The sequence below is a fragment of the Micromys minutus genome (genome assembly GCF_963924665.1).
Source record: "Micromys minutus genome assembly, chromosome: 1".
In the NCBI taxonomy this organism is placed as follows: domain Eukaryota; kingdom Metazoa; phylum Chordata; class Mammalia; order Rodentia; family Muridae; genus Micromys; species Micromys minutus.
In genome coordinates, this window is record NC_137969.1 from 225,856,959 (window position 1) to 225,873,352 (window position 16,394).

Genomic DNA, 16,394 nt, shown 5'->3' on the forward strand with positions numbered 1-16,394 from the left:
ACCCAGCAGGCATATGGCAGGGTTGTTCACCTTCCCCTCTTCCAGGGAAGGTAAAGTGGATCATATGCAGATGCAGATAATTCACTGTTTTGACAACACAGCATCTGTGGAAAAATGTATTTTGTGCATCAAAAAACTGAATTGAACAGGAATCTCTTTTATCGTCTGGTAGTTGTTCTCAGCCAAGTGCACGCGCACAGCAGCTGTCAGAGGAGCCAGCATGCTAATGATGAAGGCAGGTGTGGGTATTCCGTCTTGACATGTTCCCAGCGACCAGAGGTATCTCAGCAGCAGTCGGACTTGAGATGACTCATGATTGGGATGGTTCAAAGACTTCCCTCAGGTCTATGTGAAGAGGGTGAGGCCACACTCACAGAGCCTGAATTTCATGACCATCTAGTGACCACTGCCTTTGGTACAGGCACACTGTCTCAGTCACATTGGCATCTTCCCTCCAATGACTTGGCAATTTTCCCTTTCCTTCATTTTGGGGAAAGCTGCCATTTTGGTCTGAACTTTCTTACTTGGCACATGTTCTGCAAAAGAAAGAAAAGAAATGTCTGCATGTTTGAAAGCTTTAAACTTTAGGTTAGACAAGAAGCACCCCTTTTCACAGTAAGTGATAGACAGGTAACAGTAACTGCTTCCCTCCTTTCTACCCTTCCTTCCCCGTCTCCTTTTCTTCTACTTTTTCTCCTTGAAAGTATTTATACAGTTTCAGAAGATTAGATGGGGAACATGGCTGGAGACAGGCATGGCATTGGGACACACGGGGGGGGGAGGGGTAGAGGGAAAGGGGGGAAGAGACACACTTGGCATGGCACATGAAGCCTTAAGTCCTCTCTCATGACACAACTTTTCTAGCAAGGATACACATGAAGAAATCTTTTTATTTATGGCATATTTTAGGTAAGGCTTGGTGCTTGTCTGTTTATTCTTCAGGTATGTATTGAGCAACTGCTTTGGGTTAGACGCTGTGTTATGGCTTACATATAAAAGAGAAATAGGCCACAGCCTTTTCTAAATCTGTAAGCTGATATATGGTACTGCAGTTGATGGATAGATGAACACAGCACAGTAAAAACTCTAAGGGCACTAATGTTTAAAATACAACAGCATTTACTATTTAAAATGCCATTTTATTTATAAATATCTCTATATATGTAGGAGTGGGTGTGCTATAGAGGTCAGAGAACAGCCCATGGAGTCTGTTCTCTCCTTCCATCATGTGGGTTTCAGAGATGGACACAGATCATCAGGCTTGGCAGCAGGCATCTCCTTAGCTCTCTTATTAGTTCTTCGTTCACTGCTTAGAGGAGAACTTGAGTGACAGTGTGGAAGTAGAATTTGATTGGGAGGGAACGCTGCCGTGGGAGTCAAATAGGAGAGAGGCAAAGGGCTAGATGAGTCAGGATGGGGAAGAGTCCTAGCCAGTCCTCAGCTATTCCAGACATCCCAGGTCAAGTCGTCGAGTGACACCACAGTGGATATCCCAGCATCAGCCAAGCTCCCAGTCAAACTCAGTCACATCCACTACCTCTGCAGCTACTACTCAGAGCAGAACCTCCCAGCTGAGTCCTGCCCGCCTGCAGAATTATTAGAAACTCCTGTGGAGTAAGCTGAGGGTGTTTTGCTTTGTAACAATAGAGAAGGGAAACAAAAATGTTGCAAGTGAATGCTTGGGGCTGTGCCACATGTGAACTTAGGAGAAAAAAAGCATCAAATTAATTTCCATTTTGTCTATGATTTTTGAGGATGCTGTTGCAAAGAGAAATGTCACTTGTAATCCATAATTTAGACTGTTATCCCAAACCCTCTGACCAGATTTAGTATGGCTTCTGTTACCCTTTTAACACCTGACAAAAATGGAAGATTATCTGTCATTAGATAGACACTGGTTTAGAAGTTTAGTTGGGGTATGAAGCTGGGGAGAGGTCAGTGGTTAAGGGTGCTTGCTGCTTTTCCAGAGGATCCAAGTTTGGTTCCCAGAGCCCACATAGGGGAAACAATGCCTGTAACTCCAGCACCAAATAAACAGATGCCCTCTTCTGACCTGTGAGGGTACCCACATGTCACACAGACACACACAGACACGCACATGTACACATGCCACAACGGTGATAAGATAATAAAATAGGAGAAAGTAAAGGCTGGCGAACTGTAAAGGAAGAGTTGGGCATCTCCTCCCAGGTTGAACCTTAGTCTGGCTTTCTTGTGCCCTACATTGTCATAGAAACTTGGCAGCCAGCCAAAGCTGAAAACGCTTGTGGCGTTGGGGTGGTCTCTCTCTGGGCAAAAATTGCAGCACGGTCTTTACTCTCCTCTGCTGGAGCCAACAGGCAGGGAGCAGAAGCAGAGTATGTGGGTTTCAGACGAAAAGGATTGTTGGTTCAGCCTTGATGTTTGTCTGCCCTCATCTTTCCCATGGCTGAGCCAGTCCCCGGTGAGCAGCTCTTCCAGAATTATCTAGTCCTCAGGGAGGGGGTGGGAGAGACAGTTGCAGCTGCACAATTGTCCTGGCCCCCTTTGTTTGCTTTCTATATTATGCAATCATATTTAACACCATCATTATTTTGCTTCTTTTGTCTCTTGGTTAGGAAGGTATTCTTTTAAATGCAGTTTTTATTCCATTTTAAGAGAAATGGCTAAGCATTTGAATCATTGTGGGGGTGTGGGGGGAGGGTAATTGACCCTGCTACCATCACCCACATTTCCTGCCAATCATGGTTACATCAATTCTTTTGAGTTTTGTCTGCGAGCTGTAAGAACTGATCAAAAACATGGCATGATTCAATAATTTCCACCTCGTACCTACCGTGACCTGCAAGATGGGAGAAAAAACCCTACCTTCACGACTTCATTTGGATGATGACAAACTCAGGGGTATTCTGGATATTGACTTAAGTACTAGAGCAATCCACTGTTCATTTTCAGAACGTAGACATTGTTCTTGAGATCTCCTTTTGCTTCAAGAGAGTCATTTAAGACTTCAACAAGGCTTAGCCTGGCTCTAGGGAAAAAAACTCAGTTGAGGGTGGGTGTGGCAGTGCATGCTTAGGAAGCTAAAACAGGGAGGATGAATGCAGGGTCAAGGCCAGACTGGTGACATAGTGAGGCTCTGTCTCAGGAAAAACAAACGAAAACTCAGTTAGGGACCATCCTCCTCCTCCTGGCTTGTATACTTAGTGGCTGGACTACTGCATATGGCAGCCACCATCCAAATACAGTCATGTGAAATTAAACACAACTCAATATTTGGTCTCTTAGTTGCATTTTCTATATATCACGTGGATAGTAGGGCACAGATCATTCCATTGTCAGGAAAGGTTATTTGGAACTGTGTGGTTCTGTAGTATTGTAAGCTTCCAGGTTGACACCCTCTCTTTGTCTCTCTGCTCACATGTTGTGTGGTAACTGCTTGCTTGGCATCTTATTCTACAGTGGAAACCCATCGTGGGCAGGGTCTGTGTTGAGTGTCCCCCCCCCCTTCCTGGGAAGGTGGGAGGATAATCTCATTCTGATTGTTTGTGGATGAAGGATGCACTTCTGTGACAGCAGTGTCACACGATTCAATCCCCATTTAATAGAGCCCAGTGTGTGTTTTGGGAGCAATTACAAATACACATAGTTCCCCAAACACACAAAAAAGAGGTCTATAGTTGATTGAAGATGGTCTTTAGCAACTTCCCTGTGCTGTTTCTGAAGTTTTTATAGCACCTTAGGGGTGAATAAATTTGAGACAGGCATCTTGTGGGAACCCTACTGACAGTGAGATCAGTCCGTGGTCTGGAGAAGGTGGGGTTCTGAGGCTCTGTAACCTTTCTGTCTGCAGACAGAGAGCTCCCCTTGTCAGACTGGTCTCTGGCACAGTCTTACTGAGTCTCTTTTGGCTCAGAACAAACCATTTCCAAACTGAATTTATGGCCTGTAGTTCAATGCCATGATGACGTCTGTAGCTGTCCCCCTCTGTGAGAAGCAGAGCAGACAAGGCAACCTCTGCTGTTTTAAAAAGAGACTTTGTCTCTCCCTTGGTGAGTTCTCTTAAAAAGAAAACCACACTGTTTAAATTTCAAAGATGAGCAAAAACTTACATATGACCGAGGTGGTGTTGGCAAATGTGATCTTCACAAGAACACAAGGAAGGCCATGTCAGTACCCGCAGCCGTTGAGGATGGGAAAAAGTTTAGAGCCTAAAAACACAGGCAACTTCCCCAAGATCCAACAGTGTCTGTGTGGGTGCTGGGATCCATCACTTAAACAAACTAACAAAAACAAAAAACAAAACCCCCCAAAACCCAGCTCAAAGTCAGAAGCTGGGAGCCTCAGATGAGCTAGTCCTACTCCTAAGAACCTTCTGTCCTGCGGTGACATCAGGACAGGGAGGGAGCTCTGGGCCACCTCTGTGTACTGTGTTGCCATGGGGAGGCTGTGGGAAAGAACATGGCTAGAGGAAGTCAGGGCTCGAAGTACTGAAGAGAGAAGATCCCAGGAACCTCCTAGGATGATGTGAATCTGATAGAGGAGGTTGGGCCTTTTGCTAGACATCTCGGTTCTGAGGTAATTCCATATGAGAAGCACCACTCATGTCTACACTGGGTCCACAAATAGTCAAACAGTCCAGCACCCTGCTAGATGTTCTGATGGGTTTACATGCAGAGCAGGTTAAATCCTTCTTGTCTTGATGCTCCAAGTTGGGGGCCCTATTGTCAACCAAGTCACACAAGTAAATTCCTCATCTCAGACTGGTAAGAGCTGGAGAGGAAGCCCGAAGCTATGAGAGACTGTGGTGGGCACTGTCCTTACCTGTGATAGTTGGGGAAGTCTCCTGAAACAGAGGGTGGCAGCCCAAACCCAGAGCAGGCTGGGAGCAGATGGGGAGAAGCACCTGAAAGAGCCAGGTGGGCATGGAGGCCTTGCAAGCAGTGTTAAACAAGGGGCACAGAGAAAGGCCCAGGGTCACACATGGCCAGCCTGGAACACCCTGGATCTGTCCTCATGGCATTGGACATCTGTCAAGGGTTGTGGTCAGGGATCGAGGGCTGATGCTGGTTTGTGTCCACTTAGAGGGTTGCAGTGCATGCAGGTTTACTGAAGGTGTCTGAGAATTCTGGTCTAAAGAATTTCATTTGATTCAGTGTTTCCCAAGCTGGTTATTATCACCACAAGTTTGAAAGCAGAAAATAAATTTCTTTCAGAAATTCACTCAACTGGTATTCTGCTAGAGAGCAATGGGCATGACGGCTAGATATTGGGTTCAATGCTATTGTCTAAGACATAAAACTCCCCCCGCAGAACAGAGACAGCATTCTGGAGTGGAGGATTTGTAAATTGCAGTCGGGGTAGCCATCCACATGCGTGGAGAGGATGAATGAATGATTTGTCGGTTAAAGCTTTGATCTCTTTCCCACAGATGTAGGCTGTGAGGAGATCCCCACTCCTTACAGTTGCCTGGCTCCGGTCTAGTCAGGGGTTCTGCTTCACAGGGTGGTTGTGGAGACTGACAAGATCCTACATTTGGAACACTTGATGCATCCTGTGGTCAGTAAATAGGACCTTCCTATCCTTAGGATGCATAGGCCTTCCTTGGTTAAACATGTTATCTCTGTCCTTCATCTCTGGGGTTTTATAACTTAAGATTTATTTGAGTTTTACTTACTAAGGGCAAGCCAAGACTGTAAGCCAGGGGTTTCTCCCTATTTTTCTTGCAAAAAAATAACCTCTTTGCTATTTCGCTCTTGTTTCTTTCCCAATGTAGTTTCTCATAAGTGACCGTGACCCTCCATGCAACCCCCACTGTCCCAGGACTCAACCCAAGCCCATCTGCGCCTCTGATGGCAGGTCCTACGAGTCCATGTGTGAGTACCAGAGAGCCAAGTGCCGAGACCCAGCCCTGGCTGTGGTCCATCGTGGTAGATGCAAAGGTGAGTGACCTGCACACGGGCGAGCAGAGGCTGCTGGGACTGCAGCTCCCACACTGGGAAATCATCACTGCAGCTTGAATCCCTTTGCTCTGCTCTTCTGGCTCTCTCTGCCTCCCATCAGGGTGTGAGGGAAGGAAGAGGGGCAAGGAGCACTTCCCTGATCTCCAGACACTGCCAGCAGTAAGGGCGAGGAGCCTAGGGGTTCTCTGGGTAGAGCCTAGTTTGTTTGTGGTTTTGTTTCAAAACAGAGACACAGTGCATGGCCCCGGGATGGGGATTCCAAATGGTTGGTTCACAGAAGTGTTTTGTTTGATCTGCTCTAAAACATGAAAAATAGTTGAGATAGCATTTAAAAAATGGGAGATACAACAACCATAACAAATCTCCCCCAAATCAGCAGGTCTGGTACTATCAGGTTTGTCGGTGCAAAACAGCGCATAGTCAGAGCTGAGGAACTCCAGCCCCTAAAGCGGAGCTTGCTTTCTGCTTTGCTCCCATCCTCTTCCTGGCTTCGCAGCACTGTGTGTATGTCTCCTCAGACACTGTCTGTTCGGCTTTCCTGAGTCCTGTAGAGTTTTGACCTTGTGGCCTGGGGCCTTTATAGGAAGTGCAGGAAGCTGGCAGACTACCCCAGACATTTGATTTTCTCAAGGAAGTGCTAGCATTGCTATGTAGCCCTGGCTGGCCCAGCACTCACTATGTAGCCCAGGCTTACTATAGGCGTTCCTTCAGAGCTCTCCTCAGTACCGACATTAAAGACGTGCTACCGTGCTCCTTTTGCAGTTCCTGGATTTATTAGTTTTAATAAAGATTGAGGAAATTAGTGAAAATATGGAAATGCCTCCCCTGACCCATCACACTAGTAAAGAAACATTTAGAAGAGTAAAAAAAAGAAAGAAAAAGAAAAGAAAAGAAAGCAGAGCCTGGGCTAATACACTTCTCCTCTACTTTTCTAAGCGTAGCATTAAGATGAAGGTAGCTAGCTCTAGCAGGTGTCCGTGGACACGGGCACCACGCTCTTACGCTGGACATGCTAGTAGCATGGTGCCTTGGCCCAGGTACAGGATTTTTCTCAGTGTTCCTGCCACGGGGCAGCCATTTTGGTTCCTGGTTTCTGTGTGGAATCCAAGGGAAATATACAATGTACTCCTCTCCCTGTTTAGATGCTGGCCAGAGCAAGTGTCGCCTGGAGAGGGCTCAGGCCTTGGAGCAGGCCAAGAAGCCTCAGGAGGCTGTGTTTGTCCCAGAGTGTGGTGAGGATGGTTCTTTCACACAGGTGAGGCTTCCCATGCACGGGCTCCTCCGGGTGCTCGCTGGGCTGAGGCAGAAGGTGTTTAGAGAGCACCAGGGTCATTTGGCACATTCACTTTCTGGGAAATGGCTGGGTGAGTGGCTCTTTATCCCTTCTGCGCTGCCTCTCCCCTTTTGGGCCCTCCATGTCACTCCCTGCCAACTGGCTGTGGGCCCTAACAAGATGCATGGGAGTCTGAGCCAGGAAACTGGCATGGCTGGGTCCCGGTCCTCCCTGCTGGCTGTCTCTCCTGTCAAATGTGGGCTGATTATTTTCTCTCATCTCTGCCAGTTTCCACAGGCAACCTCAGTATTCCCTTCTCTGTGTTATTGCTACCCCTCTGCAACTCCACGCCATGTACCTCCTTGAATGAAGAGGCACCCTCTTTGAGCACAAAGCGCACCATGGCTTCCGGACTGTGTGTGTTCACATTTGCATGAGCATCGACTGAGATTTTTAAATCCTCTTGTCAGCAGTCTCACCTCTGCTGCTCAGTGTTCCAACTATCGCTCTGTGTAAAAGCAGGGCAGGATACGTTGGCACGGGCAGCGATCCTGAAGCGTAGCTGCGGCGGGACAGTAAGGTGCCTTTTCAGGAAACTTCTAGATGGTTCCCTAAGGGCTCAGGAGATGAGAGGTTTCTGTGAGTCAGGACATGTGCCTAATGCATGAAGTTGTTGTGAGGAGAGTAAGGACAGTCACAGGACCTGGTAAGCTTAGCTTAGCTGGGATTGTCCTTGTACCTGGTCACTTTCTTTAGAACCCTTCTATCAAGGACATATAGCATTTAGTGGAAATCTACACTTGCAGAGAGGGAGGCTGCAGCTTCAGGGTTTGAAAAGCGTCTGTAATTCTGCATCAGGAGATGCATGGTGGGAGTCGGACAGATGGTTTTCAGATTTCACTTCTGCTGAGGTTGAGCGGGTTACTGATCTCAGACCAGTGCTGTCTTGGGCAGAATCATAGAGGGGTGGTTGGGCGTAGGTTTGACTTGATATTTTAAGTGTTTCTCTGTTGACTCAAACATGTTACCAGGCCGGGGAGCACGGGGATAAAGTGACTTTGACCATCAGCCCTGGGTGAAGTGCTTGTTTTGACTTCCCATCTAAAGCTTTGCACAGCGAATAACCCTATTTATGGAGAATGCATGCACCATCATTACTTGGGGTGAAGAGCTGGTTCAAGGCCAGGGCACCACGAAGAGCCCTGCGCTCTGCTGCTCTCTGAACTGGCAGACTCAAAGGGAGCTCTGAGGTGTGCTGTAGGAATATGCAGTCTAGAGCTGTGCTTGGTGCACTGTGCCTGACTGGGGCCAACTGCCTCGGTTTGAGGCCAACCCACACAGGCAAGTCACCTAACTTCTCAGTTTGCTTATCTGAAAAAAAAATAGAGACGATTATCTTTATGATTGTTGTTATACACATGTGATGAATTACTATGATGTCATCAGCATACTATATGGCTCTTAGGCTATGCATGGCATATTACTGTTATCAGTGGTTATTATTTCAGTTCCCTTGTAAGGCCGTGATGAGGATTAAGTGGGCTAACACATGTGAGACACTTTGACATGCTCACGTCTTGTAAGGATTTATTAGCATCACTGTGATTCCAATCTCCACTGTGGGTCTCCATCTTAGATCTTCCTAAGACCTTATAGATAGTAGTACATAAGAGCTGGGGAAGAGCACCCAAAGCCTTTGTTGATGCTTACCTGCATAGAGATTTATGAACCCTCTGTCCTATCGATGTTTAAGTTGGCTATTTATTCTACTAAAAAGAATGTGGTGACCTTCGTCTGTGCTTTAGAGCATCCACATCCTTGGAGGGACATCAGACCTTCCTGAGATTTGTTTTGGGCTGAGACCTGTGGGAGAAAGGTGACAGGAAGGAGGGCAGAGCTGAGGGCAGCTGCTCTCTCCCCTTCTGCAGGCCCATGTAGTCCTGAGTATGTTGCTTGTGAGAGTGGTTGACCTCTGCCCTCCTGACTCTGAAGTGTTTGCTATCTCATGACAGACAGCCTCTGGCCAGCTTTTGTTCTGGCCAGGCCTGACCAGGTGGTGTTTGCTGAAGGAAAGGGACTTCCAGATTAGTCCAGGCTGACTTGCTAAATAAGAGTGCCCCGGAGTGCAGTGCTTGTGACAAGCTAAGCACTGCCACGTGTCCACAGTCCAGGCTGGCTCAGCCCAGTGGGCAGCTAGGTGTCCGGTCAGTAGATCGTCCCAGGTAAATGAAAGGGCCCCCCTCCCCACCAAAGATGCTGCAATAACTTGACAAAATGAGACTGCTGCTCCAAGGAGGGGCCAAGTGTGGGAGACAGAATGCCTGTCTCCTTCCCCATGGCCCATCTTCACGCAGCCTTTTTCTCCCCCTAAGACCAAAGCCCAGAGACAAGTTATATTGCTCTAAGATTCCTTTGAACACTGGCATGGAGGCATCCTGGAGTCAGTAGCATGCCTTACTCCTGGGAATTGTACTGCAGATGCCATTCTCCTGACAAACAAGGACAGAACGACTGGACTCTGTTGAGAAGGCTTTATCTGGTGGGAGGCACAGCTGGAGGCCACATGGCTGAATTAGCTTTAAGGAGGCTCATGTGGGGACTCTAGCTGCATTCTTTGTTTCCAGGCCCTCTTTCCTCACTTTACCCAACCTCTTGAGCTGGTGAGTGGGCAGTCAAGTGGCTCATCTTCCCTTACAGCAGGGAGGCTGTGCATGTGTCACTGTTTGAACTGTCAATACTTAGAATGGTCCCAGACTGTTAAACTCAATTACAAGTCTCGGATCCAGACACAGGTATTTTTTTGTGTGTTTGTGTGTGTGGGTACAAATGTACATATGGTTGTAGGTGTGTTTGTGTGCTTGTGAATGTAAAAATGTGTGTGTGGTTGTATGTGTGTTTGTTTGCACGTGTGTGTGTGTGTGTTTGTACACTTGTTTGTGTGCATATGTGTGTGAAGGCTAGAGGAAATCTTGGGTGTTGTTCTTTCGAAAGCATCCACCTTGTTTTCTGAGGCAGTCTATTACTGGCTTCGAACTCACTAGCTAGGTTAGGTTGGCTGCTCAGGGAGCCCTAGGATCTGCTTGTCTTTCTGATCCTACAGCACAGGGATCACAAGAGTATGTCACTTGTCTAACCTTTTTGCCTGGGTTCTGAGATTAAACTTAGGACCTGGAGTTCACAAGGTTGAAGCACATTATGGAGCAGTCTCAGACACAGGGATTAGAGATTTTTAATTCTTCTCATGCCCCAGGGGTGATGTCAGTATTGTTAAAACAACAACAACAAAAACCAAAACAAAAAACCAAAAAAAAAAAAAAAAAAAAAAAACAAAAAACCCTCAAACCCATTTTGTAGGATTTTCTTGAATACATCATTGAGATGCGAGGTTTAGGTCCTTGGGGATCTGGAGTGAAATCAGCTGCTTCAGGCTTTGTCCTTTGCTATGGTGCTGTCTGCTTCTTCTCTGGATACCAGAGGCATAATTCCCAATATCTGTTCTACCAAGATCTCTGCCAAGGGTTTGTCTCTGCCCGAGCTGTTTAGTGGAGATCTCATCTGTGTTGACCAGAAGTTGAACTGCTGTGCTTGTGTATGTCCTGCTACATGTGTGTTGGAGTTGAGTCATGAAGTGAGGGCAGGAATGTGTCAAACGAGTGTATTACTGGACGACATTGATGGTCGGTCACTGGTAAGTGTGCTGGAGCCAGCCAGAGTCCTCTACTCATCGGCCCTCATCCTAACCCTTGTGTAGGTTTTAATACCCTTATATAAAGAAAAGCCGAGCTTCAGAGCAGTTTGAGATCACTGAGCTAGAAGGGATTTTGACTCACACTGGCTAACTTTGGGGCTCATGATGTTTTTGTGCAGAAGTGGCCTCGATGCAGATGCATTTCATTTTCACCACCATTGTTATCCCAGAATTCCTTCTCTTGTTGCCCAATCAATCAAACAATCACATAAAAAACCCCTTTGGTTATGGGAATTTTAAAAAAGTACAAAAGAGTGGGCATAATAGTAAAATGAACTCCATGAACCCATCACCACTTTCAACAATGATTGACGTGTGGCCAATTCTGTTTCATCTTTGCCCCACTTTTCTCTCCCATCACAAACTGAGTTCCTTCAAAGCAAATGCCCAGACACAACATCTTTTTATTTCAGGCAGGCAGGCAGTTTGAACTCCACTGTGTATTGGGCTATGTATTGGTGGTTGATATGAGGTATTAAAAAAAATTTGAACCCTGCCTTATGAAGAAAAGATAGCAAGACACACAGCAAAGCAGTGGTGTAGAGATTGCATGTGTGTAGCTGGAAATCCATATTTAAAAAGCCTACTTACCGGTCAGTTGACTAGAGCCCAGGATGCATTTTGTCATCAAGAAAACAAACACAAATTCAAAAATTTCATCATAAATACCTTAAGCTGAAAGCAAATGTTATACATTAGCTTTAATGACAAAGCATTGACCTTATATATATAGGTATCTCTTATAATTTGGAAGGAGAAAAAAGGCCCCAATAAAACGTGGCCAAGAGATAACAACAAAGAGGGCATAAGTAATAAGTCTTTAGCCTGTGAGTGAGCTCGGGAAATGTAACCAAGTGACAGTGTCACATGCCAGGTCCTGGGTTCAGTCCCTTGTACCACCAAAGGAAAATGTATGACAATAGTCAATCAATAAATGTGAATATCATTAAATCATGTAAGTAAAAATGATGATGGAGAGGTTGTGGACATGGCTCTGTGAGTGAAGCTCTTTCCTTGGAAGCATGAGTTTATTACCAAGAACCCACATAAAAATCTGGGTGTGGTGGCACGCTTGAAATCCCAGTCCTGAGGAGGGGGAGCTGGAGAGATCCTTTAGACTCCCTGGCTGGACTGCCCAACCTACTCAGCAAGATACTGGTCAGTGAAAGACACTGTCTCAGAAAACAAAGTAGGAAGCGTTTGTCTTAGGGTTTCTATTCCTATGGTGAACCAGCATGACCAAAGTAACTTGGGGAGGAAAGGGCTTATATGGCTTACACTTCCACATCACTGTTCATCTTGAAGGAAGTCAGGACAGGAACTCAAACAGTCAGGAACTGGTGCAGAAGCCATTGAGGGGTACTGTCTTGTGGGACCACCAGCCCAGGGAGGCACCACCCACAATATCCTGGGCCATCCACCATCAGTGACTAAGAAAATGCCCCACAGGCTTGCCCCCCCCAATGTTATGGAGGTACTTTTTTTTTTTTTTGTTGAGGCTCCCTCCTCTCAGGTGACTTTAGCTTGTGCCAAGTTGATAGAAAACTATTCTGTAGCATCTGAGGAACGACACTGGCCTGATACATGCATCTACACCCAACAGGAACATAAACACACACACACACACACACACACACACACACACACACACACACACACGTTATGACGATGGATCATTTTGCTTGTCAAACTTGTAACAATAGGAGAAGATATTCAGGATTGACTGGATGGAACTAGTTTACCCCTGTGCTGCTATTGGGAAAGTCAGCTGGTACCTGTTTTGTAATAGCATACTTTTGCAATAGGGGTCAAAGTATTAAGCAGACTCACATTTAGTGCTTACAATTTCACTTCTAGGAAATTTTTTCAAGTAAATAGTTTTATTTCTTTAAAAAGAAATTCCCCAGGGAAATAATTTTTAAATGTGTGAAAATGTTTAGTGGCAAACGATTTCCAATTTTGTTATAGCAAAAAGAAACTGGCCCTAAATATTTAATAATAGAGAATAATAGAGAATTGTCTAAACAGATCATGGCAGAACATGTGATGCAGCCACTAAAATGTGTATTGTAGAGGCTTTCTCTACACATGTATGTGTGCATGAATGTTAGAATTTAACAAGTGATCATAAAGAAACAGTTTCATTTCTTTCTAAAGAAATAGCTTTTTAAGAAAACTTGACACTGTAAACTGATGAGAGAGATATATAGGGTAGAAAATGAGAGACCTCATTCTCTCAGAACAGGAACTATTACACATACCACCCTCTGATCTTCTTATATATGTAGTGATTAATCATTAATTAAGGCAAAGACACACAAAGGCACATGTTATTCTGTGACATTTCTTTAATTATATTGTGGGCTTACTTTTAGTTAAGTTTCATATGGTTGCCTCTCTTTAAAAAACTGCTACATTTTATTTCTATGTATAAAGGAATGAATGCTGGATAATTCGTTGGGGATAAGATTTTTGGGAGGCATGCACTGGGACAAAAGGTGTAGTCTGTTTTAGGTTTTAAATGTTTTTTATTTGTTCTTTGACAATTTCACACACATGTCTTGAGTATATCGACCTCAGCTCCCTCCTCACACTTTCATTAGATCCTTCCACATGTGTCAGTCTCACCTCCTTATCCTGTCTCCCTCCCTCCCTCCCTCCCTCCCTCCCTCCCTCCCTCCCTCCCCTCCCTCCTTTTTAAATAAAATAATGTGCCACTGAGTCCAGTTCGTGTTATCTGCATGTGCACGGGCTACCTACTAGTGACCACACCTCTGAAGAAAATCCACTCCTCTTCCCCTAGCAGCTATTACTTTCCCATGGCTCCTGCTCTAGGGCTGGAGCTTCAGGAACTCCTCCACCATCCTTGCTGAAGTTATTGGCTGGCTTGATCTTACAGAGAGAACAACAGCATTAGTAAGCTCATGAGTGCACTGGCAGTACCATATTCAGATGAAAACACTCCACTCCATTCTTACAGTCTCTTACTGCCCTCTTCCACAGTGTTTTTGGAATCTTGGGGCAGTTGGTATCCATGTCTCATTTAGGGACTAGTGTGCAACAGTCATCCTCAAAAGTTGCTCAGTTATGAGTCTCTGCCTTGACTAATGCCCACAACAAAAAGAAGCTTCTCCGACTCTGGTTGAGAGAAGCTCTAACCTATGGGTGTTAAGAAAACTGTCTGGAAGAAAGATGGTCTTTTCAGCAAAACAGTAGTAGTAGATTTCCCTCCTAGGGTTTATGTTCCCCCATGCCATGAGAGTTGACATTTTCTACCATATTTAGCATGAACACCCTTCTGCAAAGTAGGCCTCAGATCCAACCAGAAAGCAGATGGTTACCCTCGGAACCTTCATGTACCAGCACACATTTTGCTGCATGCTGATACTGTAGCAGACAGGGCTCACTATTGGGTAAGTCTGTTGATGGCTTTTCTCCCTAAGCGGACTGCACATCAGATTTCAGCACTATCAAAGCTAGCCGACAGGAGGAAGTTCCCAGGTCAGTTTCAGCTTGACTTCTCTCTGTTCTGCAATAAGAAATGTCAGCAGCAGAGTAGTTATTTTTTTAGGAAAAGGTATAATAATACATGTTATTCTATAACCCTTTTTTATATTGCAGGCTTAGTTTCACTAAGCTACATATGGACTTACCTATTTCAAAAACTTGATACATTTTACCCCATTATATAAAGGAATGTATTGCAAATCCTGGAAAGTCAGAAACAAAATTTTTAGAAGCAAAAGAAGGTCTATCAACTTAGTTTTAATGAGTAACCAAAAAGTAATGGCAATAGCCTGGGTTGTTTTGGGGGACTCGGCTCTCCATGACCAATAACTCATGGGGGAGTATTCCATGAATTTTATTGAGAATTTCATTTAAAAGCCCAGGTTTTCAGAGAAAAAGTATTATCTGCCTGCCTGTGCAGGGTATCTTAGTTCAAACTCCTAATATATGTATATATAATTGGTTTACAAAGAAGCAGGTTTTTATGATGGTCTTTTATACATCTTAGTTTTGGTTAGTCTACCCTACTACTTCCTCATCTCCCCTCCATTTACCCCCACCCCCATTTCTGCCTAAGCCTTTAACTCCTAGTGTTTCTCCTCCAACTGCTCTAAAAAACACTTTATTTTATGTGTGTTAATGTTTTGTCATACTGTGTACATGCCTGGTGTCCTCAGACACTAAAAGCGGTTGATGGATCTCTTGAACTGGATTTATGGACCATTGTAAACCCTCAAGTGGTGCTAGGAACTGAACCATAACCTCAATAAGAGCAGCCAGTGCTTGAAACTGCTAAGTACCTCTCCACCCCAAATTAGTTTCATATCACATTTTTTCCCATGATCTCTTCCTTGTCTTAAGGCTAATTCCCTTGTCCCATCACCAGGGCCCTTTCTAGTTTTCTGACCTCTATAGATCCTCCAAGTTAAACACATGAATCTAGGTATTCAAAGCTAGCATCGACATCTGAGTGGAAAAATGCAGCGTTTGGCTTTCTTGGCCTAGATTACCACACTTAGTATAATACTTTCCATTTCCACCCATCTTCCTGTAGATTCAACTCCTCTTAATGGCAGAATGAAATTCCATTTTGAATATCCATTGTGTATATGAATCACTTGTGTATTGTCCATCCATTAGCTGATGAACATCTAGGCTGGTTCCATTTCCTCTGTTGGCAATGGTCAATAAAGAAGGAACAGACATGGTTGTACAAGTATCTCTGTAGTGGGGCTTGAAGGTCTTTGGGTATACGCAGGAGTGGTGTATCTGGGTCATGTGGTAGTTGAATTTTTAGTTTTAGAAAAACAACCACACTAATGTGTATAGTGGATGTACCAGTGTACACTCTACCATAAGTGGGTAACGGTTCTCTTCTCCCCACATCCTTGTCAGAAGATGTTTTCTTGACGATAGCCTTTTCTGACTGGGCAAGATGGAATCTTGATGTAGTTTTAATGTGCATTTTCCTGATGGCTAATGATATCAAATGCTTTCTGAAGTGTTGGTTGTTGGTTGCATTTCCTTGGGGACACTCTGTTCAGTTCCACAGACCATTTTCTGACTGAGTTGTTTGTTTTATGGATGCTTAATTTCATGAGTTCTTTGTATAGGGTGCTTACTAAGCCTCTGTTGGATTAAAAGCTGACAGAAATATTTCCTCATTCTGTAGGCAGCCTCTTCATACAGTTGATTATTTCCTTTGCTATACAGAAGTGTTTAATTTTCATGAGATTCCATTTGCTTTTTATGAATATTATTCTTGGTCATTGGAGTCCTATTTGAAAAGTCCCTTTATAGGCCTATATTTTGAAATGTATTCTTTATTTTTCTTCTAGAAGCTTTTGTGCAAGGTGAGAGGTAAGAATCTAGTTTGATTCTTTTATAGTTATATATCCAGTTTTTAAAAAAACTACTTGCTGGA

At 44.7% G+C, this 16,394-nt stretch overlaps 1 protein-coding gene across 3 annotated transcripts in view; it reads left to right on the plus strand.

The window, feature by feature from the left end:
* The window catches only part of SMOC1 (SPARC related modular calcium binding 1), a 153,998-nt gene that overhangs the window by 74,184 nt on the left and 63,420 nt on the right, over positions 1–16,394 (plus strand). For 2 of the 3 annotated variants that reach the window (XM_080932371.1, XM_080932372.1), the window contains exons 2-3: positions 5,756–5,921; positions 7,085–7,197. In XM_080932371.1, the coding sequence (XP_080788497.1) occupies positions 5,756–5,921; positions 7,085–7,197 (279 nt within the window). Of the gene's footprint in view, positions 1–5,453; positions 5,539–5,755; positions 5,922–7,084; positions 7,198–16,394 lie in introns of those variants that run through there. The other variant, XM_080932373.1, reaches the window with a different exon arrangement.